This window comes from Hemicordylus capensis, chromosome 2, assembly GCF_027244095.1.
Source record: "Hemicordylus capensis ecotype Gifberg chromosome 2, rHemCap1.1.pri, whole genome shotgun sequence".
Lineage (NCBI taxonomy): Eukaryota > Metazoa > Chordata > Lepidosauria > Squamata > Cordylidae > Hemicordylus > Hemicordylus capensis.
This window is the reverse complement of record NC_069658.1, coordinates 302,219,498-302,245,973: the sequence shown is the minus strand read 5'-3', so window position 1 is coordinate 302,245,973 and position 26,476 is coordinate 302,219,498. Positions and strand designations below refer to the sequence as shown.

Genomic DNA, 26,476 nt, shown 5'->3' with positions numbered 1-26,476 from the left:
GGTACTAGCACATAGATGCTCTGCACGGGTCAAGTTAATATATTTAGAATTAGTAAGCATAGCGTTTGAGAAGTTGTGGGAGTTGAGAGCGTGTGTGGGTTTGTACTTGAAACACAGCATGTACTTGAAACCTGCCCCTTCCCTCTACTGTACCTCCCTGCACTTCATTGCTTTAAGTACATAAGAGGTGGCTTGCTGGATCAGGCTTAAGGCCTATCTCATCCAGCATCCTGTTTCACACAGTGGCCCACCAGATGCCTTGGGAAACAACTCAGCCAGGAGCTGAAGGCACTCTCCACTCCTGTTGTTGCTCCCCGGCAACTGGTGTTGAAAGGCATCCTGACTCTGTACCTGGAAGTAGCCTATAGCCATCAAGACTAGTAGTCTTTGATGGACTTGTCCTCCATGAATTTATCTAGGACTCTTTTAAAGCCATCCAAGCTAGTTGCCATCACCATATCCCATGGGGCAGAGAATTCCATAGATTAATTATGACTGTGTGAAAAAATCACTTCCTTTTGTTGGTCCTAAATTTTCTGGCAGTCAGTTTCATGGTATGACCCATGGTTCTAGTGTTGTGAGAGAGGAAGAACTTCTCCCTATCCACTTTCTCCAAACCATACATAATTTTCTAAACCTTTATAATCTTGCCTTAGCCACCTTTTTTCTAAACAACCCCCCCCCCCATTTTTCAGCCCTACCTCATAAGTTTGCTGCTCTAGCCGCCTGATCATTTTGGTTGCTCTCTTCCACACCTTTTCCAATCCTATAATATCCTTTTTCAGATATAGTGACTAGAACTGTACAAAAGTATCCAAATGTGGGCCATGCCAGATATTTGTTTAAAGGCATTATATTAGCAGTTTTATCTTCAAACCCCTTCCTAATGATCCCTAGCACTGAGCTGACATTTTCAATGAGCTGTCCACCACAACCCCAAAATCCTTCTCCAGAACAGTCACTGACAGCTTAGACCCCATAGTGTATATGTGAAGTGTGTATGTGTGTGGGGCGGGGGGGTTGCCCCATTGTGCATCACATTACATTTACTTACATGGAACCACATTTGCCATTTTGTTGCACACTCACCCAGTTTGGAGAGATCCTTTTGAAACTCCTCACAATCTGTTTTGGATTTTACTACCCTAAACAGTTTAGTGTCTTCTGCAAATCTGGCCACCTTGCTGCTTACCCCAATTTGTAGATAATTTATGAATAAACTATAAAGCACTGGCCCCAATACTAGTTCCTGGGGGAGCCCACTTTACATTTCTCCATTGTGAAAATTGTCCATTTATTCCTATCCTTGTTTCCTATCCTTCAACCAGTTACCAATCCATGAATGAATGCACCTGTTCCCTAAGCCCATGACTAAGTTTACTCAAGAGCATTTGATACTAAAAGAATATTATACTTTATACCACGGGTGTCCAACTGCATCTCTCCAGCTATCGTTCGCCTACAACTCCTATCATCCCTGGCTACTGGGCACTGTGACTGGGGAAGATGGAACTTGTAGGCCAGCAACAGCTGGAGGGCTGCAGTTAGACATCCCTGCTTTAAGCAACTGCACCCTGCTTTTATACCAAACGTGAACCAGGCTGGAAGAAAATTGCTTAATGCACAATAGTATTGCCAGGTAAGGCAGGGGAGGGAAGTGGGCTTTGCTTCCCTCTCAGGCATGCTGATTTTCATTAGGGGGAATAGAATCCCATACCTCTTCTTTGCACATGAACAGGATAGACATGTGGATAAAATACACACAGCTGCCCTATTTGGCTCTTAAATAGTTTATATAACTGGCAGAACATGCCATTGGGAGCTTTTTTATCTTGGCAAATAGCAGCCAGAGCCCAATCTGGATTGAGACTATGGCAGGGAGTAGAAAGAAGCCTTCCCTCCACCTTACCATGGTCTGGATCTGCAGGAGGAAGGTCCTCCCTGATTCACCTGCTATTTAACACTTTTTTAAAAAGTACATGCTTAAAAGTAGCGTGCAGTTTGACCCCAACAGTTGCCACAGTCAACTTTTTCAGAAGTCTATCAAATGTGGAAAATGCACAATTTTTCCCTGATCACTTAAGGAGTCCTGAGTGGTTTTCACTATGACAATCATGAGAACAAATTAAAAAAATTAAATAAATCAAAGCTGTGATTCTTCCAAACTGTGATTTTATCAGACGGCTGTATGAGTGTATTCCAAGCTGCCCTCATGTGATGTAATGGTTTTGATTACCATTCTAGTATTTGTCAGTTGTATGTATGTATGTATGTATGTATTTCTGGTCCTTGAATTGTTTAAGGAAAGCTGTGGAAAATCACAGCATTTGATCACAACCCTGTTCTAGATTGGTGGTGCATTATTGCATGCGTGTTTGTTTGTTTTTTCAAACTACCACATGGTACATTTCATTTGGGAGCAAATTGAGCTATTCATATTTGTTCTGGCTTCCGGCATGCGAAATCCTGTTGTACAAATTGCTGCTGTGATAGCACCACTAGAGTAGACTTTATTCTGTGCTTCTGGTTATTAGAGAAAGAGTTCTTTTTCTCACTGTAAAAGACAGAGGCTGTCTGAGAACACAGGAATAGCTTAGGTAAGTTCTGGCCAAAGCTGCATTTGGAAAATCCTCACATCAAGACAGGATACAACTCTTTCATGCGCAGTGCCAATTCCACACAATAGAGCTCTCCAGCAGTCCTTAAAGGCACATTTGTATCTTGGCTTTCAGTGCTAGCAATCAAGAAAGAATGCACGAAAACAAAACTGTTTCCCAAGCACTGTTTGCTGGTGCCATAATTAATGTAATCAAACAATTCCACAAATTGCTTCCAATTGCTGGCGTCACTTTCATGTGTAGAGCCAGACTTTTAAAGAACGGCCCTTCTTTTCCGAAACCCATACAGTGGGAAAAAGGCTTTGCTAAACAATTTAGTATAATTTGTACTGTAACAGGTCCCCAGGCACCCTTGACACAATTTCAATTGCCATCTAATTTTCCTGTGTAATTGAAAGGCAGCTACTATATTTAAATAGCTACAACACTAAATGATTTAGAAGGGTCAGTTCAGAAGTTCCCACAACTCAAATGGAAGTCTTTCAAAGGGCAAGGGTACGTTTTAGAGGCTTAACAGTAGATGGTGCAATACCCTCTTCACCAATTAAAAGGCTATGGCTCTACATCAATCTCTTGCTTGCATACACTGCACATCGTTAGAGCTGAGATTTCAAGACAATAAAACCCAAAAGATCATCAACATTTAAGCATTTACAAGCACCTAGAAGGTTCTTGCCTGGCACATCATCTTCCCCATCCAAAACAGCAATGAGAAGACTAAAGCTATCTTTCTGCCATGAGGAGGGGTGTTTTTTTTGGCGGGGGGACAGGTGAGGAGTATTCAAATATATAAACCTCCAATTTGCAGCAGTGGTCCAGTCCAGAAAGCACTTTAGCTCTTGATTCTGCTGACTATATAAACTGGGAGTCTATTAAAAGGCACAGTCTGCAGAATTCTGGCATCAACCCTCCAACCCCTACCGTATTACAAGACCATTTAGCACAAAATGGGCAGGGTTACAGTTGGGCAGCCTACACTTAAAAACCTCTCTCGCAGTCCTCAAATCTCATCTCAGTAGCTGCAAGAAGAAAACTACTTAGTCCTCTATAAGTAATCATATTTCATTTCTGATACCTCCAACTACTGAAACAGAAGCAACTATTATTCTAACAGACCACCCTACAATACTTCTACTACACCCCACCTGCCTAGCATCTGGTTATGTACACCTGTAGGTACACAAATTAGTCTGTGTTCACTTGCTTTGTTTGGTTGGTTGGTTGACTTTTTGGTAGCACCACCACTGCACTTTGATTGGCTCTGGGTGGATGCCCCACGTTTGGCGAACGTTTTACAAGGTTTTGAGTACAGTACTGAGTAACTGATTAAAAAAATCTATAGCAATCATTCACACCTATACAGATTAAAGAGTGCTAACTTTGCCAGTTCCTTCACCTGTATCCAGTTGTTTGATAAAGTGTGTACAATTTTGGCGCACAACTGTTAGTTGTTTGATAAAGTGCGCACATGCAGAGAAAACATTATCCAGTTCTATAAAATACCTTTCATTGGACTGGATGAGAATCAAGACGTGTGTCAAAGCAACATTCCTGAACAATAATCAAACCTCAGCTATGCAATTAACGCACAGTGTTAACTTGTAAAGCTACGAGTCCAGATACTGCCCATTAGTTAAGGCTAAATTGAGGGAGAATTTTGTGGCCAATATTCAGCATATTAAGAGGAGGCCTTCATGTTCCTAGCTAACATGGGGAGACAAAAAACAGAGCTGGCTTATATAGGCCTCAATGACCTTGTATTATCTGCTTGCCTGTCCTTTGCATCTAAAAGTCCTCAGAGCACAGACCTTAAGCATTTAAAGAGCTCAGCACACAGAACAGGTGGTATCAGAACCATTTACAAAGAACACACCAACATGGGAACTGCAACCCAGTCTTCATGTTCATTAAGAGTCCAGCACAAGATAAATTAGGGTCTCCAGCTCACTGTTCGCTGCAACATTAGGACACATCCCAAGTGTTTCACGTAATCCTGATGGGGAACAACAATGGAAAGTTATTAAAGAGGTTAGGCTTTATCAGACATAATTAGTTTCCATTATCTCAGGGATGATGTGCATTTGTTGCCACTCTTCAGTGCCTGCTCGCTGATCAGGGGGCTGAAGTTAAGGCAAGGGTGACCTTGTGCTAACTTTACTTCTTTCTTTTTTTAAGATCAAAGATCATCTCTGTTTCTCATACATTTATGTCTAAAAAGATTTAATTAGCAAGATCAATACTGACAGTAAAACAATGAAGGGGGCTCACTGCTTCACTATTGGCTTTCTATCCAGAACAGCAAATCTATAGTTTAAAAACTTTGGGGGTATTGTACTGGAATTGCTTACTAACATAAGGACCCACAAAAAGGAGAGGAAGCTCAGGTTCTGCTGAACAAATTCTGCTGGCCATGTTGTCAATTGATCAACAGCTGCATTCCAGAATAAGTTGAAAGTGACATAATTTAAAGGGGCGGGGGCAGGGAATCTTGCCAGTTGAATTAGATGCTTAACAGGCATAAAAGAGTGACCAATATCATATGGAACATACTAAAGAAGTGTGCAAAGTTGTCATGCACCTTCAGCACCGTCAGTGCAGGTCAGCTATAACTTGCAACAGCCTGATACAGTTCTTTTCCATGCTCTGACTGTATCAGAAACTTGTCATAGGCTTGCTGTTTTCAGGAGCAGGAGCAGGAGCAGTTTCATCCCCAGTTTTCATTTCTTTCTCACAATCCTGGTCTTTAAGATATCACTAGTTTACAACCTTAGTAACAAGCCTTGCATCTTGCTAGTACAAGATACACAACATATACCTATGAGTGGTAGCAAAACAAAATAAAATGAGTCTTCTCTAATGGGCAAGGAGAAATGATCTGGTAACATCTTCAGATATTTTGAGGCAGCTTCTTATATCAGGCAGATTATTTAGTAAAGAGCATTTTGTGAATGGGTTTCACACAATGAGACCAACTGTTTAGATTGGTGGGAAGAATGTAGGAGTCTATTGTTTGGATCCTTGTATCTTCCAAGTAGCAGCAATATCCTACTTTCTGAACAGCCTAGCTTCCACTTATATTGAGAATAAACTCAACCAGTGAGTGGGAAATATGTAAAAGTAAGAATATACATGAAAACCCTCAGTTTCACTCAGCTGAGAATACATGAATAATAAATCTATACCAGCAGGCACCTGCACCAACTTAAAAGTTGACCCCAGTATCATACACACTACAAAAATGCGTTCCTCTGTTCTGCATTAAGGTGAGCACCAGTTCAGGAGAGTGAGGGACTAAATTATCATCAGGGAAGTGCACTGAAAAAGGGCTAGGGGGAAAACAGTACAACAGCTCAGTGCCTTTTACACCAGCTTTCAAGAAATGCATACAATGTGGGGAAAAGTTCAGAGTGGCAGATCTGACAAAATCAAAAGGCAATTTGTTACAAAGCAGCTTCCAATCAAAGGGCTACATTCGTGGGCTGGTAATCCTACCATCTTGCTTGAAACTCTTGATGCGAAGTAGGCACCACGGAAGCCAGTTAAGCTGGCCCAACTCCACAGACTTATCTGAGGCATCTCCTGCTTGGAGCTGGTTCAGGGTTTAAGTTGGGTGATATTCATCTTCCCCTGGGCTGCCGTTTTAAAGCAATCCTGAACAATGGGACTTCGGAATAAAGAATATTTATTTTTTAATATATTTTTACACTTCTAGGCAAGGGCTTTTAATGCGATTAGGAGAAGGGGGAGGGGGAGGCTGGATAGCAGCCTTTTCTTTTTTATGTTATGTATATTGTGTGTAAACAAATATGCAATTTGCTTTAAAAAGATAAGGTGATTAAATTTTTATCAGACTTGTACTCTGTTGTCACCACAACAAAGAGAATTAGGAGGAGGAAAGAAAAGCCTTTTTATTTGAATTGTGCTCTTACCAGAGGTTCTCCACAACACAGCTGTAAAGCCACTCAATGTTCTCCAAACAGGCCCTTTGATTGCATTTTATTCAACTTGTTTGCATTTGGAGCAATCGAAAGGAAAAGAACGCTCCACATTTTGATGTCTTAATGTTCCTTAATACCTTCTTTAATTTATATTAAGCTTCTTAACTAGGGTGAGGAATTCTTCAAAAACAATAAAGACCTAGTGCAGAAATCTTTCACACACCATGAAAATTGAAATTATAATATATTCATGGCTTTTTGTCATTTTTTAAAAAACAACAACATTATTTTGAAGAAAGATTGAAAGCAAAAAAAAAAAAATCCTGAAGTTGTATGAAAATGACTTGATCTACAGAAGTAGATGAAAGTTTAAACTAATTATTACAAGGCATAGAAAGTACTGGGTGAGAATAAATGAAATATGCCACAAGAAAATATTTAGTACTACAAAGTTTTTAGTCTCCTGTGGCTGAAAATATCCTATTTCAATATCCTATGATTTGCTTTTCTATAACTTTCTACCATAAAGGGATCAGGAAATCGTTGTATACTGAAGAAGCCTGACTGTTTGCTAGTGTATTCCCTACAACAAGTCCAATTGCTCCTTGCCTCTATTCCTAAAATGGACTTGTAAAACTTCTGAAGTTTCCATAACATAGTACCCTATTTATATTTCGTCTTGTGCACTGAGCCAAACCCAACAATGTGCATTCAGACACTGGAATCCTTAATCCAACCAGCTCCTGTAAAAAGACATCCACTTGTGCCCATTTTTTCTAATGGCGTGATCATTTACTGGGGTATTCCAGTTGTGAGGGGCTAACTTAGAGAGCACCTTCTTTATATGATCCCCACCGCATGTTAAGGTCATTTGGGGAGGTCCGTCTCCAGTTTCCACTGGTTCGTTTGGTGGCAACTCAGAGACGGGCCTTCTCTGTAGCTGCTCCTGGGCTGTGGAATGCACTTCCAGCAGAAATTTGTAATCTTAATTCTTTACTGTCCTTCAAGAGAGCCCTTAAAACCCATCTGTTTGGCCTGGCCTTTCAGGGTTTTTAATTAGTTTTAATTGTTTTAATGTTAACCTGGTTTTCAGGGTTTTAATTGTTTTGATAGTTTAATTGTTTTTTAAGATGTTTTAAAATTGGTGTTTATATTTGCATTTCTGTTTTAATTGTTTTTAATGATTTCTGTTTTTTAATTATAAACCGCCCTGAGCCAGCTCGGAAGGGTGGTATAAAAATTGAATGAATGAATGAATGAATGAATAAATATGTTACACACAAATGCATGTAATGAAGCCCTGACATCATCTTTTTGTATGGAAAAGGAGCTTTCAAGAAGGGGTGGAGACCAGTGTTCCCTGTAACAGGGATTGCCAGATGTTGTTGACTAGAATTCCTATCATCCCCAGCTGCAATGGCCTTTGGGTGAGGATGGTGGGGGTTGTAGTCAAGAACATCTGGGAATCTCTGCTACAGGGAACACTGGTGGGGACATGTAGCAGTGTTTAACCTTTTCCTGGCCAGCCATTTTCACTTCAAAGCCGTCCTCCAGCTGCTTTTCCTTCTCACATAAAATCCTACAGGGGGAGCAGCTAAAAAGGGAGATTTGAAGCAGAAAAGCTGTCACTCATGTTTAGGGTTTAGCACCAGCAGTGGATTCCCTGCTGCAAAATCATTTCTTGAAGCTGTTTTTCTTCTCAAGAAGTGGCTGCTGGGATATTGTTACACACATTTGCAAGCAAGATGTAGCTAGGCCCTTGGATGGCAATACTTCAATGGATTAGAAGTATTATCGAACTCAAGCTGGCAAGCCTCCCCCATGCCCAGGTGACCTGATGTCAAGTAAGTCCACTACAGCTCCCCACCACCTGTACCTTTTGCATTGATCCCACAGGAATGGGGCTAGGGAGAGAGCCTCTTTTCCTTAATGCAGCACTTATTCCCAGCTCAAAAAGAACAATATCATTCCTAGCAACAGAAGAAAAAAGTTGCTGATCATTGATCATTTCCAAGCCATTGCCTCTCCACTATACCATTTCTCTAGAAATCACTGGAGCCTACTTCAAAACTGATCAACATCTATAGATGTCTTTTTGGTGTCTTTTAAATTGCTACCTTTGACTAAGTGATGGCCTAGCTATTGAAACAGTTATAAGAGGTAGTTCATTTTTCTTTGGTGTAAAGCGATTTCAAGTCCAGACCCCAATGGAAAAGTAAATATTAGCGTGGTATCAACTGGTTTAAAATCTTCTCTAAATGCACAACCCGATGAGTTGTGCTGTGCAGGGGGAATACTTCAGCTCAAGTATTTCCACTATCCCAAAGTTGGTTACCGATAGAAATATTGAGGGTAACCCATTTGCTTCACCATTTCTGACTGCCATGGAATGACGAACACCATGTCCAAGTACTGAGCCTGAAAAATATTTTCAAGAACTAGTTCTCTACCTAGGAGACCTGTGATCAGAGCCTTTCAACATCAATGACCACAACAATATTAAGAGTCAAGTGCTTTGGCATGTGTGTGCAATTATGCTGCAATTATCAGACCAATGACCTTCTAAACACTTGGAATTAAAGGAATCACTTTACAATTCCAAACAAAAGACTGGCACTGCAAGATCAATGACAAGCACTTTAAAGCAAATGCCGCAGAGGGTAGTAGCAGTGTGAGAGGGGGAAAATAGATTATGGGGCTATAGTAAGACCAACAAAGCAAAACATACAACTGGAATCCCTGTTCACTAAAATCCCAGTGGCTACATACTTTGCATATATAGAGATATAGATTTTTTTTTTAAAAAAAACACTACATTGTAGAAGTCATAAGAATTCAAAGGGCTAAAGCCGAATCATCTGCAACTGCTCTCCTTTGCGCAGATCAGTCTTGTGGAAAAGTGGTGTCAAGGGCCCTTAAAAAGGAAACCAGATCCATGGGAAGCTCCAGTGAAGTCTTGGTAGGCATGTGGTGACTTGAGAGCACTGGGACATGTAATCCTTCCCAGTGCTTTCTCCAGTACAAAATTACTGCTCTTCTCCTTGTGGTTTTCAAAATACATTTGTTATGTCTGTCATAATGTTCACCTCTCAGTAACTCCTCCCCCATCCACCATTAAATAAAACAGCAACAACAACCCCCAATGAGGCACTACCTTGGCATGGTTGTGGGGCTTGCGTGCTCTGAGGAAGATGAGAACTATGCCAGAGGTTCAACCATAATGGACAGGTCTCATCAGAGGACCTAGACGAAGAGTGCCTCCCCCATAAACAATGCGGTGAAACATATATTTAATGATTCTATACTGGATCAGTCATAGCCCGGGTCAACAAGGACCGTGCCAGGTGCTGGAGTCCCTGGACATCTGGTGGCAACCAGGGCTGGAGACTGCAGGTCTACTGGTGGAAGAAACATCGCTTAACTGGGGGGGGGGGGATACACAAAAAACACTAACAAGGAAATAATGATTTGCTATTACAAGTCTAGTCCCACCAGAAGAGGTTATTTAAAAAGAATGTACCAGATTTGGAAAGAGAAATATCCAGATACAGAAATAACAGAACAAAGGCTAGCAGACCAAAGAAGATTCATAACAAGAAATAAAGTATTCACAGAAGTTGAACTGGAAGAACTGCAAAGAGCAATACGGGCTCAAGTTATGGAAGAAGAATCACCACCAACTGAAGAAGTTGCTCAGGCGCAGTTGTGGAATAAGGGGAAAATGCCTTTTCTGAAAGCTGCTTTGTAATTACTTTGTTCTCATGGAATGGGAAAGTGTCTTTACAATCCAGTGCCTTTGTTTTCTGAGATAGACACTGCTCGAAGTTTTAGGGCGATGGTTCAGCCGCAAAGAGTGTGAGACAGAACTTAGGTTTGCACTGGTCAAGAAATGGTTAATAGGGTTTGTAAGTTGCCTTGCCAAATTGCAAGCTGTAAAACCATAAATTTGCTGACAGGCTAGAGTGTGAGAAGAGGCCCCCCTTTCCTTGTATCTCCTGAAAGCAAAAGCCTGCAAAAGTTACACCTTCAAGGATAAGGGAGGACAGCTTGCTTATCAACGTAGAGTAGAAATGCTTCATTGTACTAGAGGAATGTTTGTCTAATTAGCAATGATTATAATATTTGTAATATGACGGACAATGATGCTAACCAATGAAACGATTGGTCCCTCGGGGCTGAATGTTGACGCCCAGCTATGTAATTATGCCAAAGTATAATTACCTAAAACAAAGGCAGCTGCGCGCGACTCTCTGAATAGCCACGAGGCACAGAGGGAAGCCACCAGCGCTGGTTTTTGGGGTAAAACAATAAAAGGTGATTTTGCTTCTTTCAATCATCCTTGTCGTCTGGTTTTTGGAACTGGGCTACCCAGGTAACACAGTTGGAGGAATCAAATTCAAAACCAAATTCAAAACCGTTTCAAATTCAAAATCAGGCAACCTCTCCTTTGCTTTCATCTCAAAAATCTGAATGCCATTTAACAGAAAAGCAACAAGAACTAAAGCAAATTATAACTGAGCACAATAACCAAACACACACCAGGGTTTGACTTCCAGCTCTAAAAACAGTTGCCAAAAAACAACTAGCTCAGGCATTAAAAAATATAAATGCTGTACTTGTAGAAACAACAACCAATATCTGTAAGAAACAAACCAACAAATGTACAGCGCAGCAACAATAACAACAAAAGAACTCGGATATAAGATCAGTGGACCTCCTTAAAAAGAAAGTAGTATACCACCTAAATGGAAGAATAGATTAGAAAATAAAATCGTCAGGCTTAGATCAGATGCTAGTTAACTGAAAGATCTAAAAGACAAGAAGCAGAAGAATGAAAACACCAAACAGTATCAGATCCAAAAATACCATCTAGATTCAAGGAAAATTAGAGAAGTCCTGGAAATAAAGCAGCAAATAATAGCAGTGTCAAAGAAAATTAGCAGATACTAAGCCAGAATTGCACAACACAGGCAGAATCTCCAGTTCCAGACAAATCAGAAACACTTCTATCAAAGCATAGAAGGAGAAACTGCAAGAAACATAGAAATACCAAATAAAGAAGAAACAGTGCAATTCTGAGGGAGATTATGGGACAATAAAAAAGATTACAAAAAAAAAACAGGCTGGGTTAAAGAGGTCAAAAATGTAACTAAAAAATGCAAAATCTAATAATACCAGAACTGATAAGTGAAAGAGCAAAGAAAATTAAAAATTGGACTGCACCATGCGATAATGAACTGCATGGCTACTAGCTTAAACATCTAACAGGCCTTCATAAACAACTATCAAGACAGTTCAATCACATCTTGCAAGGAGGTGATATTGAACAATGGTTAATAACTGGCAAAACTCACCTCATAAAGAGCTAGCAAAAGGTGCAGTTCCAAGTAATTATAGACCGATAACCTGCCTGCCAACCATGTACAAATTATTAACTGGCATAATAGCAGATGAAGTAATGCAACTCCTATTAACCAATAAGCAGCTTCCAGTTGAACAGAAAGGAAATTGCCCGAACACCAGAGGCACAAAAGACCAGCTGCTGATTGAAAAAATGATTTTAGAAAATTGCAAAAGAAGAAAAACAAATCTAAGTGTTGCATGGATTGACTATAAGAAGGCCTTCGACTCATTGCCTCATACATGAATACTAAAATGTTTAGAAACAACTGGTGTCAGCAAAAACATTCAGATATTTATTTTTTAAAAAGCAATGAGCATGTGGAGTACACCGTTAACAATCAATGGCGAGACACTTGGACAGGTTAGCATTAGAAGAGGTATTTTCCAAGGGGACTCACTATCCCCTCTGTTGTTTGTAATCGCCATGACCCTGCTTTCACAAATACTAAACAAAACAGGCCTCGGATACCAAACATCTAAAACATCAAGTCAAATCAACCATCTGCTGTACATGGACGATTTGAAGTTGTATGGAAAATCCCAATCAGAAATCGAATCACTGCTAAACACTGTCCGCATATTCAGTAGTGATATAGCAATGGAGTTTGGATTAGACAGGTGTGCTGCATTAAAAATGAACAGAGGAAAAAAATAACAAAAATAGGAAGAATAGAACTGCCCAATGGAAGCAAGATCAAGAACCTGGAAGAGAAAGAACCTTACAAATACTTGGGCATTCCCCAGGCTGATAACATTGCACACACTGAAGTTAAAAGAAAAATTGGAAGTGAATACATCAGGAGAGTTAGAAAAATCCTAAAGTCCAAACTCAATGGTGGGAACACCATACAAGCCATAAATACCTGGGCTATACCTATCATTAGATACAGTGCAGGAATAACAGACTGGACCCAGGCAGAGATACAGATGCTAGATCATAAGATGAGGAAAATAATGGCCATCAATCATGCTCTGCACCCCCCACAGTGATGTAGATAGGCTATAGCTCCCTCACAGCTCAGGTGGAAGAGGAATGCTGCAAGTTCATCAAACAGTAGAGGAGGAGAAAAGAGGCCTTGAATAACAACCCTGAGCCATTTTTAGAAGGGCGGTATAGAAATCAAATGAATGAATGAATGAATGAATGAATGAATATATAAAGGACGGTGAAGAAGATGCACTTAAAATGGTCAGCAATGAGAAATTGTTAAACACCAATGAAACAAAGCAGGCCTACATGAAAGAACAAGTCAAGAACCAAGCAGAAAAATGGAAAAACAAGCCACTGCATGGTCAATATTTGCACAATATAACCGGAAAATCAAACATCACCAAGACCTGCCAGTGGCTCAAGACAGGCAACCTGAAGAAAGAAACAGGGGGTTTAATACTGGCTGCACAAGAACAGGCGCTAAGAATAAATGCAATAAGAGCAAAAGTAGAAAAATCTACAACAAACAGCAAGTGCCACCTCTGCAAAGAAGCAGATGAAACAGTGGACCACCTAATCAGTTGTTGTAAAAAGATTGCACAGACTGACTACAAACAAAGGCATGACAAGGTAGCAGGGATGATACACTGGAACATCTGCAAAAAATACAAGCTACCTGCAGCCAAAAATTGGTGGGACCATAAAATTGAAAAAGTAGTAGAAAATGAAGATGTAAAAATATTATGGGACTTCTGACTACAAACAGACAAACATCTGCCACACAATACACCAGATATAACTGTAGTCAAGAAGAAAGAAAAACAAATCAAAAGAATCAACATAGCAATACCAGGTGACTGCAGAATAGAAGAAAAAGAATACCAGGTGACTGCAGAATAGAAGAAAAAGAAACAGAAAAAATCACAAAATACAAAGATCTACAAATCGAAATTGAAAAGCTGTGGCAGAAGAAAACCAAAATAATCCCAGTGGTAATTGGCACCCTAGATGCATTTCCAAAACATCTTGAAGAGCATCTCAACACCATAGGGGCCACAGAAATCACCAACTACAAAAAAAAAAAAAAAAAAAAAAAACTTTACTGGGAACAGCCCACATTTTGCAGCGATACCTCTAACAACAACAATATTGGCAACAAAATTCTAGCATCCCAGGTCCTTGGGAAGGACTCAATGTCTAGATTTAAAAAAACCCAGCCAGTAACACCTGTTTGACTGTGCAAACAAGAAATAATAATAACTAGTGGGGCCCAGCCATCCTCCGCCCCTGTCTCACCCAGGGGGGGCAGGGCTAGGCTGTCCTCATGATCGTGTAAGGCGGCTACCTCCTTCTGTGGGTAGGAAGCTCAAAAGTGCTTACCTCCCCACAGATGATCGGTGCCTTCTCACTGGGAGGGCATATCTCCCTCCCAGACGGGCAGCAACTTCGCTCCAGCACTCCTGCTCCTGGCTGTGGCTCACTTCAGCGCTGTGCAGCGCCCCACTCCCTGGAGCCCCACAGCAAGTATGCAGTGCATTCCTGGGATCCCCCCTCCCTGAGACTGCTCACCATGGCTGCAAGCAGCCACAGCTGACACACGATCATGAAAATGAAATTTACGGAGGACTTGCTCTGTTTATTTTATTTATTTATTTATTTAACATATTTTTATACCTCCCAAAACGCAAGTTCTCTGGGCGGTTTACATGAGAATAAAAACCACCAATTAAAATAGTATCAAATTAAAAGCCTGCATGAACAAATGCGTCCTGACTGCCCTTTTAGACGTTGTAAGTGATGGCGAGGCTCTTATTTCAGAAGGAAGTGTGTTCTAAAGCCTCGGGGTTGCAGTGGAGAAGGCCCATCCGTGATTAGCCACCAGATGAGCCAGTGGCAACTGCAAACCAACCTCTCCAGATGATCTCTATGGGCGGTGTGGTTCACAGCAAAGAAGACGTTTTCTTAAATACCCAGGACCCAAGCTGTCGTAACAGGCTTTATCCAGGGCTTTATAGGTTATCACCAAAACCTTGTACTCTGCCCGGAAAATTATCAGCAGCCAGTGTAGATCTTTTAAGATAGGAGTGATATGGTCTCTCCGAATGACCCAGAGACCGAATGACCCAGGAGTGATATGGTCTCTCCAAATGACCTGGCTGCTGCATTCTGGACTAACTGCAGTTTCTGGATTACATACAAAGGCAGCCCCGCATAGAGCGCATTGCAGTAGTCAAGTGTGGAGGTGTCCAGCAGATGTACTACTGTTCTGAGGTAATTTATCTCAAGAAATGGACACAGTTGGCACATCAGCCGAAGCTGATAGAAGGCATCTCTGGCCACTGCCTCAACCTGGGACACAAGGGAGAGTTTTGTGTTCAGAAGCACCCCCAGACTGTGTACCTGTTCCTTCTAGGGAAGTGTGACCCCATCCAGAACAGGCAGATCAAAATCATTTCACGAGATCTGATCCCGCATAATAAGTACCTCCGTCTTATCTGGATTCAGTCTCAGCTTGTTAACTCTCATCCATCCCATCACTGCCTCCAGGCAGGCATTTAGGGAGGTTATGCCTTCTCCCGATGATGTTGACATGGAGATGTAGATCTGGGTGTCATCAGCATACTGATTACACCCTGCACCAAATCTCCTGATGATCTCTCCCAGCAGTTTCATGTAGATATTAAACAACATTAAACAACCGAGAGATCCAAAAGGACCAACAGAGTCACACTTCCTCCAGAGGTCACAACAGAGTCACAATTCCCAATTGGAGATCATCCATCAGGCCGACCAAGGCAATCTCCACCCCATAGCCCACCCGAAAGCTGGTCTGAAATGGGTCTAGATAATCAGTTTCATCCAAGACCGCCTGGAGTTGAGAGGCAACCACCCTCTCAATTACCTTGCCCAGCCACAGAAGGTTGGAGACAGACCTATAGTTGTTCAACTCTGAGGAATCCAGGGCAGGCTTCTTCAGAATTGGTCTAATAATTGCCTCCTTACGACAAGGAGGCATCCTGCCCTTCCTCAGAGAAGCATTTATAGTCTCTACTAGGCCTTCTACAACAACCTCCCTGCCAGATAGTATTAGCCATGTCGGGCAAGGGTCAAGAGAACAGGTGGTAGGCTGCATCGCTCCAAGCAGCCTGTCCACATCCTCACGAGTCACAAATTGAAACTGATCCAGCCTAACCACATAAGAGGAGTCGCTGGACACCTCCGATTCAGATACTGCAGTAATTGTGGAGTCTAAATCCAAGTCGGCCTGAATATGAGAGATTTTATCCACAAAGAATTCATTAAACACATCACAGCAGGTAATAGAGGGTTCCAAATTCTGATGCAAGGGAGGAGGGGCACTAACTAGCCCTCTCACGATCCTGGACAACTCCAGTGGACGTGAACTTGCAGATGCAATACGGGCTGAAAAGAATCGCTTCTTTGCCACCCATAATGCCAGAGCATAGATCTTCAAACGTGCTCTATGTTGTAATCTGTCGGATTCGAGCCGAGTCTTCCTCCACTTGCGCTCCAGTCATCTACCTCACCACTTTAGCCCCCGTATTTCATCCATATTTTGAAGTGGGTTGGAGAGAATGCTTAGGTGAGATCATGTCTACTGCCCTGGTGAGCTTGCTGTTCCAGTTCTCTACCAGGGCATCAACAGGATCACCGGCAAAGCCAACACTAAGTCCCTCCAAGGCTTCTTGGAACCCTATTGGATCCAATAACTTTCTCGGGCAGACCATTCTAATGGGCCCCTCGCCCCTGCGAAGGTGGGATGTGACTGAGCCCAACCTTAACCAGATGGTGGTCTGTGGTCCGTCTATGACAATGGGGAAATCACAGGAGTCCCCACCCACGGAACACCACCCTGATCAGAGTGAAAGATCAGATCAAGCGTGTGACCTGCAATGTGCATCGGTCCCAAGACCCTTTGGGATAGGCCCATAGTTGTCATGGCTGCTATGAACTCCTGAGCTGCCCCAGACAAATTTGCCCCAAAGTAGACATTGAAGTCCCACAGCACTACAAGCCTGGGAGATTCCAACGCCAAACCCAAGACCAAGTCCGTCAGCTCAGTTAGGGACCCCATCAGGCAGCAGGGCGATAGGTACACCAAGAGAAGTCCTAGTCTATCCCTAGTCCCCAAACTTAGGTACACACATTCAATATAGTCAGACACTTCCACAGGGTCCTGGTCAGGGAGAGGTTATTCTTATAGACCACAGCCACTCCACCTCCCCACCCACTTCCCTGCACCTGCTCCTCAGCAGAGCACCCTGGAGGAAGAAGCTGGGCCACCAGCCTCCCCAACCAAGTCTCTGTAATACATACCAGTTCTGCCCCTTCATCCAGAATCAAATCATGGATAGTTTCTGACTTATTCTGGACAGACCTGGCATTACAGAGGAGCAAGGTGAGAGTCTGTGGGAGGTTGGCACTGCTCCCTAAGGTGAAAGAGCTGGCAGGGCAGCCAGAAGGGGTAACAGCTAATAGATTTCTGACTTCCCTTCCCCGTAACGACACGCTGACCTGCCAATTTTACTTCCTCTATCCCCCACCATCACCGGAATAGCCACCCCACAGTCAGTGGACACAACCCCTGTCTCCCCATCCCCAGACAAACCAAGACAAATCTGGAACACCCAGGATCTGAAAACAATAGAGGCCAAAAAATATCACCAGGCCCTCACCCTCGTTGCCCCCCGAAGTAGCTCCCCCAAAGATCACCTCACCTGCAGGGCAGCCACAGACCCCACACACTAGGGGGCACCCAGGCTGGCAAGCTGACAACAGCAGACAGCAAACCACACAGGCTCTCACCACTGGGCAGCTACTGTCTCTGGGAAGCAGATGTTAAAACCTCCTCCTCCCCACAAGGCTTCTGGCAACTGAGGCACAGAGCACAGGGCCGCAGTCCTTTTATAAGCCCAGAAAGATGGTTAATCTGAGCAGCTGACCCTCAGAAACTGTTAACCTTATTTAAGTGGGCTTGCTACTATGGAGCTACCGGGCTCGCCTGGTGGTTCTCACAAAAGAGCCCCTGGTGGCGCAGTGGTAAAGCAGCTGCTCTGTAACCAGAAGGTTGCAAGATCGATCCTGACCAGGGGCTCAAGGTTGACTCAGCCTTCCAAGGTCGGTAAAATGAGTACCCAGAAATGTTGGGGGCAATATGCTAAATAACTGTAAACCGCTTAGAGAGCTTCCAGCTATAGAGCGGTATATAAATGTAAGTGCTATTGCTATTGCTAAGTGAGCAAAACTCCCTTAGCTCAGGGCTCCCTTAGCCCAGTCTTGCTTGCTCGTGAAAATCACCTCAGTGTATATTTATGGGCAATATAGATGAACAGCCCCCACATACAATCAAGGGACACACCAGGAGAGTGTTGGGACTTCCATGAAGTACATCCCAATGAGTACACTCTTTCTTCACATGGGGTGGCTGGTATTGTTTTAACCAGCCCAATAAGACTGGAAGAAAAATGTGGTAGAAAACAGCATGGTTTAAAGTTTAGAATAGGGAGAGAAGAGTGTAAATGGAACCTGCAAAAATAGTTTGCTAACTTTTTTCCAGCTCTTGACTCTGAGATCTAGCTCATCCCCCTGGGGACCCTAAGGAGGGAGATAAATACTGCGATCTGGCAATCCTCCCACTGGTAGCTCAGAAGAATGGAAAGAAAGGTGGTGTAGGGTATGGAAAGGAATAGTGTGGTAGGTCCATGAGTACTGGCCTATATTCTTGTTTGCCAAAGACAAGAACTAAACATATTCCAGTGCATAAGAAAATATCAAGTCCACTGGCTCTTGCTTGTTCCAGTTATTAAATACAAATCAAGTTTAAGACAATATCTATAATTCTACTTTTAGACAGACAGCCAAAAACATGGGGGAAAGGGGAGGATCAGGAGTAAGTTCCAAATAATGTATTTCAGAAACCTTGTTTGAATGCAATGACAAAAATGAAGGTATTTGATTTGAATATTCAGTTTTAATCCAAACTAATTATTCTGCATTTTCCCTCCTATCAAATCTGCCATTCAGTCCACCTTATTATATTCTCTAAATTAATGTAAAACATTACTAAGGGAAGGTAGCAGACCGTCTGCACTTTAATTTTATCTTTCTTCCCTACTCGCTTCAGTTGGGGGTGTTCCTCTGTTTCCACGTATAAGTTTGGACAGAACTGATCAACTATAGCCTGCGCTGCTGAGATCTATCAAGCATCAATTCTGCATATGCACCAGAAAAGTGGAAACTTGCTGTCCACTAACCTAGTTTCCTTCCTCTAATTTTCTGTGAAAGAAAAAGGATAGGAAAGAAGATAATAGTATGGTCCCAAATGACAGAGCTTTCTTTGCCTCAACAGTCACTTCATTCAGCTGAATTATAAAATCCCTGTGCTTAAGCATGCCTATAGAGAGCTAGTGGTCTGGAAATGTAGTGACTGGTGAGACAGTCAATGTATATTTGCAGTAATATAGAAATATGGGAAATCTCATGGCACTGCCATGAAGACATATCCAAGTTCAAGTGCAAGCACATGTACAATGAGGGTAGGGTCCACTCTGAATTTGTCCCCAGGATTGTTTCTACAGGTGAGGCAGGAGCCTTGCTGTGGGCACCAGGTCCCAGTGCAGGGCTGACCAGCTCTGGCTGCTCTGAATTTGGAGGGACCAGGACTGAGGATCCAGGCTAGAGTGGGCTCTAGCTCTTTCTTATGGGGATATGTGAGCCAGATCACTTCAAGCCAGGCTCAACATCGAGCCCCTGGTATGAAGAACTGGCTCGCGGACTGGCTCAGGGGGTATATATTTGTGAAGGGGAATCCACCTAGGATTCCCCTTTACAAGTAAAACAGGATTCCCTAGCCTAAAGGGGGTGGCAAGTGAAAAGGGAATCCTTTACCTTTAAAGTCAGTTAGGCTCGTAGGAAGTGAAGACAGCCACGGCAGTAGTGTCAACATTGGAGGTGGCAGCAAGGGCTCCTCCAACAACAACACCCCGCTGGCCTCCCAAATGACTATCTGGGCTGCCTATGGCCCGATTTGGGCTTTTCCTTGTACAGGAAAACCTCAATATCTGTGGGGATTCCATTCCTGACTAGTGCTGCAGATACCAAAACTGTGAATACTGAGTAATTGGGGGAATGGCATTGTGGGGGCTAGGCTTTAAGGGAGGGAAAAATGGTGAAATGGCCAAAGAACATGAAAAAAAACACAGTAAAGTGCCTACCATGCTCTGCAGAGTCATCCAAGAGTCAAACATTAGCTGAAAATCATGCTCCCCCTTTGGTAAAATGAGTCACAAAATGGCTCTTCTTAAACCATGTATACTGAGGCTGGATGTCCATTACCCAGATCCGTGAATATTGAGGTTTTCCTGTAAAGCTGGATCTTCGTGGGATTGCCCTTTACAAGTATACCCCCTGAGCCAGCCTCAATGGCCAAACCAGACCAGACCCAGTTTGGCCGAGCCCGTAAAGGGTCAGCTCAAATCCGGTCTGGATTCAGGCCGAACTGGCAAAACCAGTTCCGTGTACATCCCTACCTTCTGATAGGGTCTCTTCCTCTGGGTCAGTTCACTAAACCCTAATACCCTACTAAGAAGCAGGTGAAACAGGCCACTTCAAGTGGCAGATTATAGGCCAATTCTCAGGGGGAGTGCAATAGCCCCCATTACCCTCCTTCATGGATGGCCTGCAGGAGAAGGAAGGCAAAATGTTACCATGCTGCTTTTCCTGATCCTTCATTTTCTATTAGGAAGGAGGGCAGATCTGAAAAAACAAAGGAACTGAGGGTGTGATTTATATAGAAAAAGAGAACGGAGAGAGAAGAAAAAGGGTACCATTTTGGTTTATTTCAGACAGCAAAAATGTCATAAGCTGACACTGAATGAGGGATTGAAGCACAGTGCAAGGTGCAAGATACCTGAAAATGTGAGTGGCACAGCCTATGTATATATGGCAGTTTTATTTCCAGTCTCATTAAGCCAAGTGTGAGGAGGGAATTGACTAGTCTCCTTGTATGGGGATACAGTTGACCACTGTAAAACAGTGCCTCTGAGCTCCAACCCAAAAGAATACCATGGTTGATGGTACTGAAAGCCACTGAGAGGTCCAGGAGAATCAACAGGGTCACACTCCCCTTGTCTATTTCACGACATAGGCATCCAAGGCAGTTTGTGTCCCATATCCAGGTCAGAAGACAGATTGGAAAAGATCTAAATAATCAATTACATTGAGAACCACCTGGAGCGGAGACACCACCAGGTACTCCAACAACTTGCTCAGATATGGCAAGTTATAGGCAGGCCTAAAGGTATACAGGATGGCTGGGTCAATGGATTTTTTTCAGGAGGAGCCAAATGACTGCCGTCTCCAGTAGAGGGGCACCTTTCCCTCTTTCAGGGAAGTGTTTAGCATCCTTGCAACTCAGGACCTCAGCCCATCCCTGGCCACCCTCTACAACCATGAAGGGCAAGGGTCAAGCACACAAGTGGCACATTTCAAACTCAGGACTATTCAGTTCTCATTCTCCAAACAATCTTAGCATCCAAGTCTGTGTGGATATGAATAATTTTATTCACCAAATGTAAAACAAGTTGATCACAGCAATCTGGAGAAGTTCCATTTTGGTGGTCCTTGGGGTCCTTACTCTGGAGCCACTAAACCATTTGAAACAGCTCTGTTGGATGACACGGCACCAAAGTGATGGTGGCTGACATTCTTACATCAAGTCTGGAGGTAGTGCATTGGAGGAAGATGGCTGGGTGGGAAACTGCTCTCTGGCAGTATCCCCCCGTGCACCAGGGAGGAGGAGGAAGGTCAGAGCTTGCAGGGGATGGGAGGAGAACAGGGGAAGTCTGGACTTGGGTTGGGGGTGGAAGGTGAAGAGGAAAGTCAGCAGGGCCTGGGGGGAAATTGCTGCCATGAGGACGGAGAGGTGGCTTGGCTTGCTGCCTCAAGTGCCAGCTGAGCTTGGGCTGGGTCTGCCCATGGGCCACCAGTTGCTTACAGGAGCATACTGCATCACAAAGCATGTGATACATTTCTATGAAAGTGGCTCTGTAATTAGGACACTGAGAAAAAGGAAAGGGGCAACTTTATGGACAGGAATGCTTGTATAGTTCATGCTTTTCTTACAGCATTTATTGAACAGACTAAACTTTGCTGATGAAATTAACTAAAAGTATACTTTCTCACCAGCAAAAAAAGCCCTTGCAGTAATGGAACCTTAAGATCAGCTGGCTGACTTCTAATGAAGGTGAGTGTGTTCAGCAATTTTAAATTATAATAGACAGGCTACCCTATTCTCACCTTTTATTGAGGCCTATTTTAATATTTCAAATATACACTACCTAAATTTGTATACTCTTTAACAGTAGTTAATCTTCAATTAAAATACCTAGAGCAGAAACTAAGATAACTGGTTTAAAAGGTAAAAGCTTATTGACAAGGAAAAAAGTATTCTTCATATTGCCTTTTTTAATTCTGCATATTAAAAATGTCATTTTTATGTCTTAAAAAAATCTTCAGGAATAATGAAGGCTAACAAAAGAGTGAAGAGCAGTAATTTAAAAAGCTCCATATGTAGCATCCTGATTACTGTATCAGTCCCATTTCCATAACGAAGGGAGAAGTCACTAAACTGCCACTCGTCCTTTCTAGTGACAAGAAAAGGGCAAAAAGGACAGCATGTTTTCAAAGTGTCAGTCCCGCAGACTCTCAAAGGGGAACAAGAAGCTCGCAGCACAGTGACAAGCGTGTGGGTGTTGGCGTCTGGCACTTTCCCGAAATGCAGTCACCCCCCTCTCTGGTGGTCCTTGCACATGCACTTAATTTGGAAGCAGCTGGGTTCAAAAGTTTATCCTCACTTTTTGACCTGAAAGGGTTTAGGATGTGTATGTGCGCTTAGAAGTATACAACATGCCACACAAGCTGAGGAAATGCCGTTCCAAGATGTGAAGCCTGTCTGCAAGCTAAGTATATAGGATATACTTCATGTTTACAGGAGCTATAATATGCATATGTGGTCCAAGATACATCTGACACAGACTAGAGCACACGGCTGACAAGTATGTACATTTCACCAGGCTGTGTTTTAGAATTCAGCAACAAGCTAGATTTTATATTCATTTACACATACCACCAGAAAAGATAAAGGGCAGCCAAAGGAACAATTTGTATTTATTTAAACAATTATCTCTAGCAACAGTACTCTTTATAATTAACAGACATGTATCCCCTGATGTTAGGAAAATCTGGATTTTGTTTTAATCAGGAGTGTCTATTCAAGAACTACTGTGTTCAGATGATCAAGCAGAAACTCCCTCTCTCTTGTCCTACTGAACTTAACTAGCAACTGAAGAACATTCTACGTAGAAAACTATCTCCTTCAATATAATTTAAAAAACATCAAATTTTCACAGCTCATTAACCCAGGGTCATATTCATTAAAGATGTGCACAGAACTGGTCCAGAGGCCCTTTATGGGCCCCGAACCAATTAAAAGAACTGGTGTTTCCACTGGTCTGATGCCGGGGGGTGGCTCCTTAAGGGCAAGGGAAGGTGCACTTACCCCTCCCGCTTCTTTCCCCCTGCCAGTGCTCCATTATTTGCAAAAATCCATGGGGTGGCAGCATACCTCCCTGCCGCCCCTTCCCCCATTGTTGGCCAGAAATCAGGAAGTACAGTCTGTGCATGCATCTGCTGTCACACACGCCCCCCGCCACACGACGTCAGTGTGTGATGTGCGACATGCACAGCACACGCGATCGCAGGTGCACATGTAGACTCTACTTCCAGATTTCTGGCCAACAATGGGGGAAGGGACGGCAGGGAGGTACGCTGCCGCCCCATGGATTTTGGCAAATAATGGAGCACCAGCAGGGGGAAAGGGGTGGAAGGGGTAAGTGCACACACACCCCGGCGTCGGACTGCAGCTCCACAGTTCCATGCACATCCCTATTATACATGCCCCCATATTGATATGAATGTTAAATGTGGCAGCAACAGAATTAGCAACCACATGCCTACAGGCTTTAGAAGGCACATATAGACAACTGTAGTAGAGTACTATTAATAAGAAATTCTATGCAAACTATTATTACAGGAGTACTACCATGCTCTCATCTAGCACCAACAGTGGGCTAGGCACCATACAAAATAGAAAAACAATACAGCTCAAGCCCAGAGTATCTGCAAATGAATAAGTGATACTGCCTTCTACATGGTCCATCTGACTTAGTTTCGTCTACACTGACTGGCAGCAGCTCTTCAGGGTTTCAAATAGAGGTTTTCTCCAGTCATATCTGGAAATGGCAGGTAGAGGAGGACTGGTAGGAAAGGAGTGTAGCTTAACAGTAAAAAATCTGCCTTTCATGAAGGAGGTCTCAGGTTCAACCCCTGGCATCTCCAGGGAGGCCTGAGTAAGACCCTTCCTGAAACCCTGCAAAACCACTGCCAGCCAGTGTAGACCATACTTGGCTAGATGGACTAATGTTCTGACCCACTAGAAGGCAGCTTCCTATATTCCTATGCTACTCACTAAACATGGGTTCTTTGGCACACAAAGAATGTGCTCTTCCACTGAGCTATGACCCCATCTCTGGGAAGTCCTACCTGAACAATGCATTGCCTTGACCAACAATAGTTCATCAAAACAGGAATATATGACAAGTCAAAGACTGGCACAGGTGTAAGCAATCTAAGGTTAAGGAGGAGTCAGGTGGCAATTGCAGAGGATGTAGGATAATAAGATGGTAGGAAAGATCCATTCTAATGAATAAGCTCTTGAGAAAGCCATCAATGGCTTGGGTCCAGGGTACTTAAGAGAGTGCCTCTGTCATGAACCCTGACACCTATTAAGAACATCTGGGGAGGTCCAGTTATGGTTGTCACTGGCTCATTTGGTGGCGACTCGGGACTGGGCCTAGAGTGCTGGACTAGGACCAGGGAGTCCTGAGTTCAAATCCCCATTCAGCCATGATACTAGCTGGGTGACTCTGGGCCAGTCACTTCTCTCTCAGCCTAACCTACTTCACAGGGTTGTTGTGAGGAGAAACTTAAGTATGTAGTACACCGTTCGGGGCTCCTTGGAGGAAGAGCGGGATATAAAATGTTTGTGTGTGTGTGTGTGTGTGTGTGTGTATATATATATATATAAAATTTGCCATGTGAATACATCCAGAATCATTACTAATTTACCTATAGCACAGCATTTCTCTTCTCAGTTTAATATGCTAGTTATACCATCATTATAATTAATTCTCTTAGCCAGCCACCAGCCATGCATGGGGATGTGGCAAGGCTATGTGTGCTGGCGAAGGAGACACCTGATTAGCTGGGTGCCAGTTGGCAACTGTTCAGATGTGGAAGTGCGAGGAGAGGCAGCGGGGAAGGGAGGCGGCCACAGCGGGGAGGGGAGGCAGCGAGGAGGCAGCGGTGGGCCCGGCAGAGAGGAGACAGCAGCAGGAGGGGAGGGGACAGGCTGGCTTGAAAGCCGGCCAGAAACTGCAGGGGCGGGGGAGCGGGCCATACAGGCATCAGAGACATCCAGGGAAGAGGGCGCAGATGCTCTGCGCCAGGTCTCCTAGTTGTAGTCAGAAGCTCAGAAAATCAACCTTGAGCATTGTCAGTTCAGTACCCTAATTCTTATCTATAGAGAAATCAGACATTTTTAGAACAGTTTATGTACAAGTTAGTGTATTACAATTCGTAAATGTTGGAAGCATTATACAATGAAATTAATAGCTAACATACCTATGGAGTAAAAAGCATGAAGCAGTATTAGATAATAAGGAATATGGGGCACTTACTAGCAAAATGGAGCTACTGACTTGCATATTACTCTTGCCAATTTTTTAAAAAATCAAATGTTATTTTCTTGTTATATCTGAAACATTCAGTCATGCATACCGTACAGTGATATTTTAGTGCTTCAAATATAAACTGAACAAGAGAAAAAAACTTTTGATACAGAATACAAACCAAATAAAATAAACAGACACTAGACAGACATAATGGTACTGAAAGGAAAGCTGTTTAACAAAACAGCTCATACATCAGCAACTGAAGAAATGGGAATTAACACACTAGCTGGTGCCCCAGGGAGAGCATTCAGCACAAAGACACTTAAGAAGGCAAGTCTATGAAGACCAGGCTACTTGACTGATGCCAAAAAATGCAAGTTTCGCTCTTCAGAAGTCCCAGCCATACAAAAGGAAGTCACTGATCATGACGATTGTGGATATCTTAGCTCAGTGGAAGAGGTTTTCTAAAGGAAGTGCCTTACTTTTGCCTGTACTACAAATGAGTTCTCAAAACAGTGGACTTTTTCTTAAACAGCAGGAAGTCTTTTTGCCATCTGCTATCTGAAAAACTACAGCATGAGAATCAGTGGAGTCCTATTCCAAGAAATTATGCTAGCTCAGCACTCTGTGGTAACCCTAAGTGACCAAAGGGCTTAATTAAGAAAGCACCAGGGATTATCCGACCCCCAAAAGTTGTCACTCAGCAAATTTAGACCTTCCCTGTTTTAGCCCAGATAGCAGCAATAATACTTTTTCCAGTATATGAAGAATGGA

At 43.0% G+C, this 26,476-nt stretch overlaps 1 protein-coding gene across 4 annotated transcripts in view; it reads right to left on the bottom strand.

Moving 5' to 3' along the window:
* EEFSEC (eukaryotic elongation factor, selenocysteine-tRNA specific) overlaps nt 1-26,476 on the bottom strand; it is a 262,148-nt gene that overhangs the window by 24,061 nt on the left and 211,611 nt on the right. Inside the window, exon 7 of one of the 4 annotated variants that reach the window (XM_053292717.1) lies at nt 4,492-4,611. The exons of the other annotated variants lie outside the window; for them this stretch is intronic. Within the exon in view, the coding sequence (XP_053148692.1) occupies nt 4,526-4,611 (86 nt within the window). The 3' untranslated portion in view covers nt 4,492-4,525. The remainder of the gene's footprint in view (nt 1-4,491; nt 4,612-26,476) is intronic. 4 annotated transcript variants of the gene reach the window in all.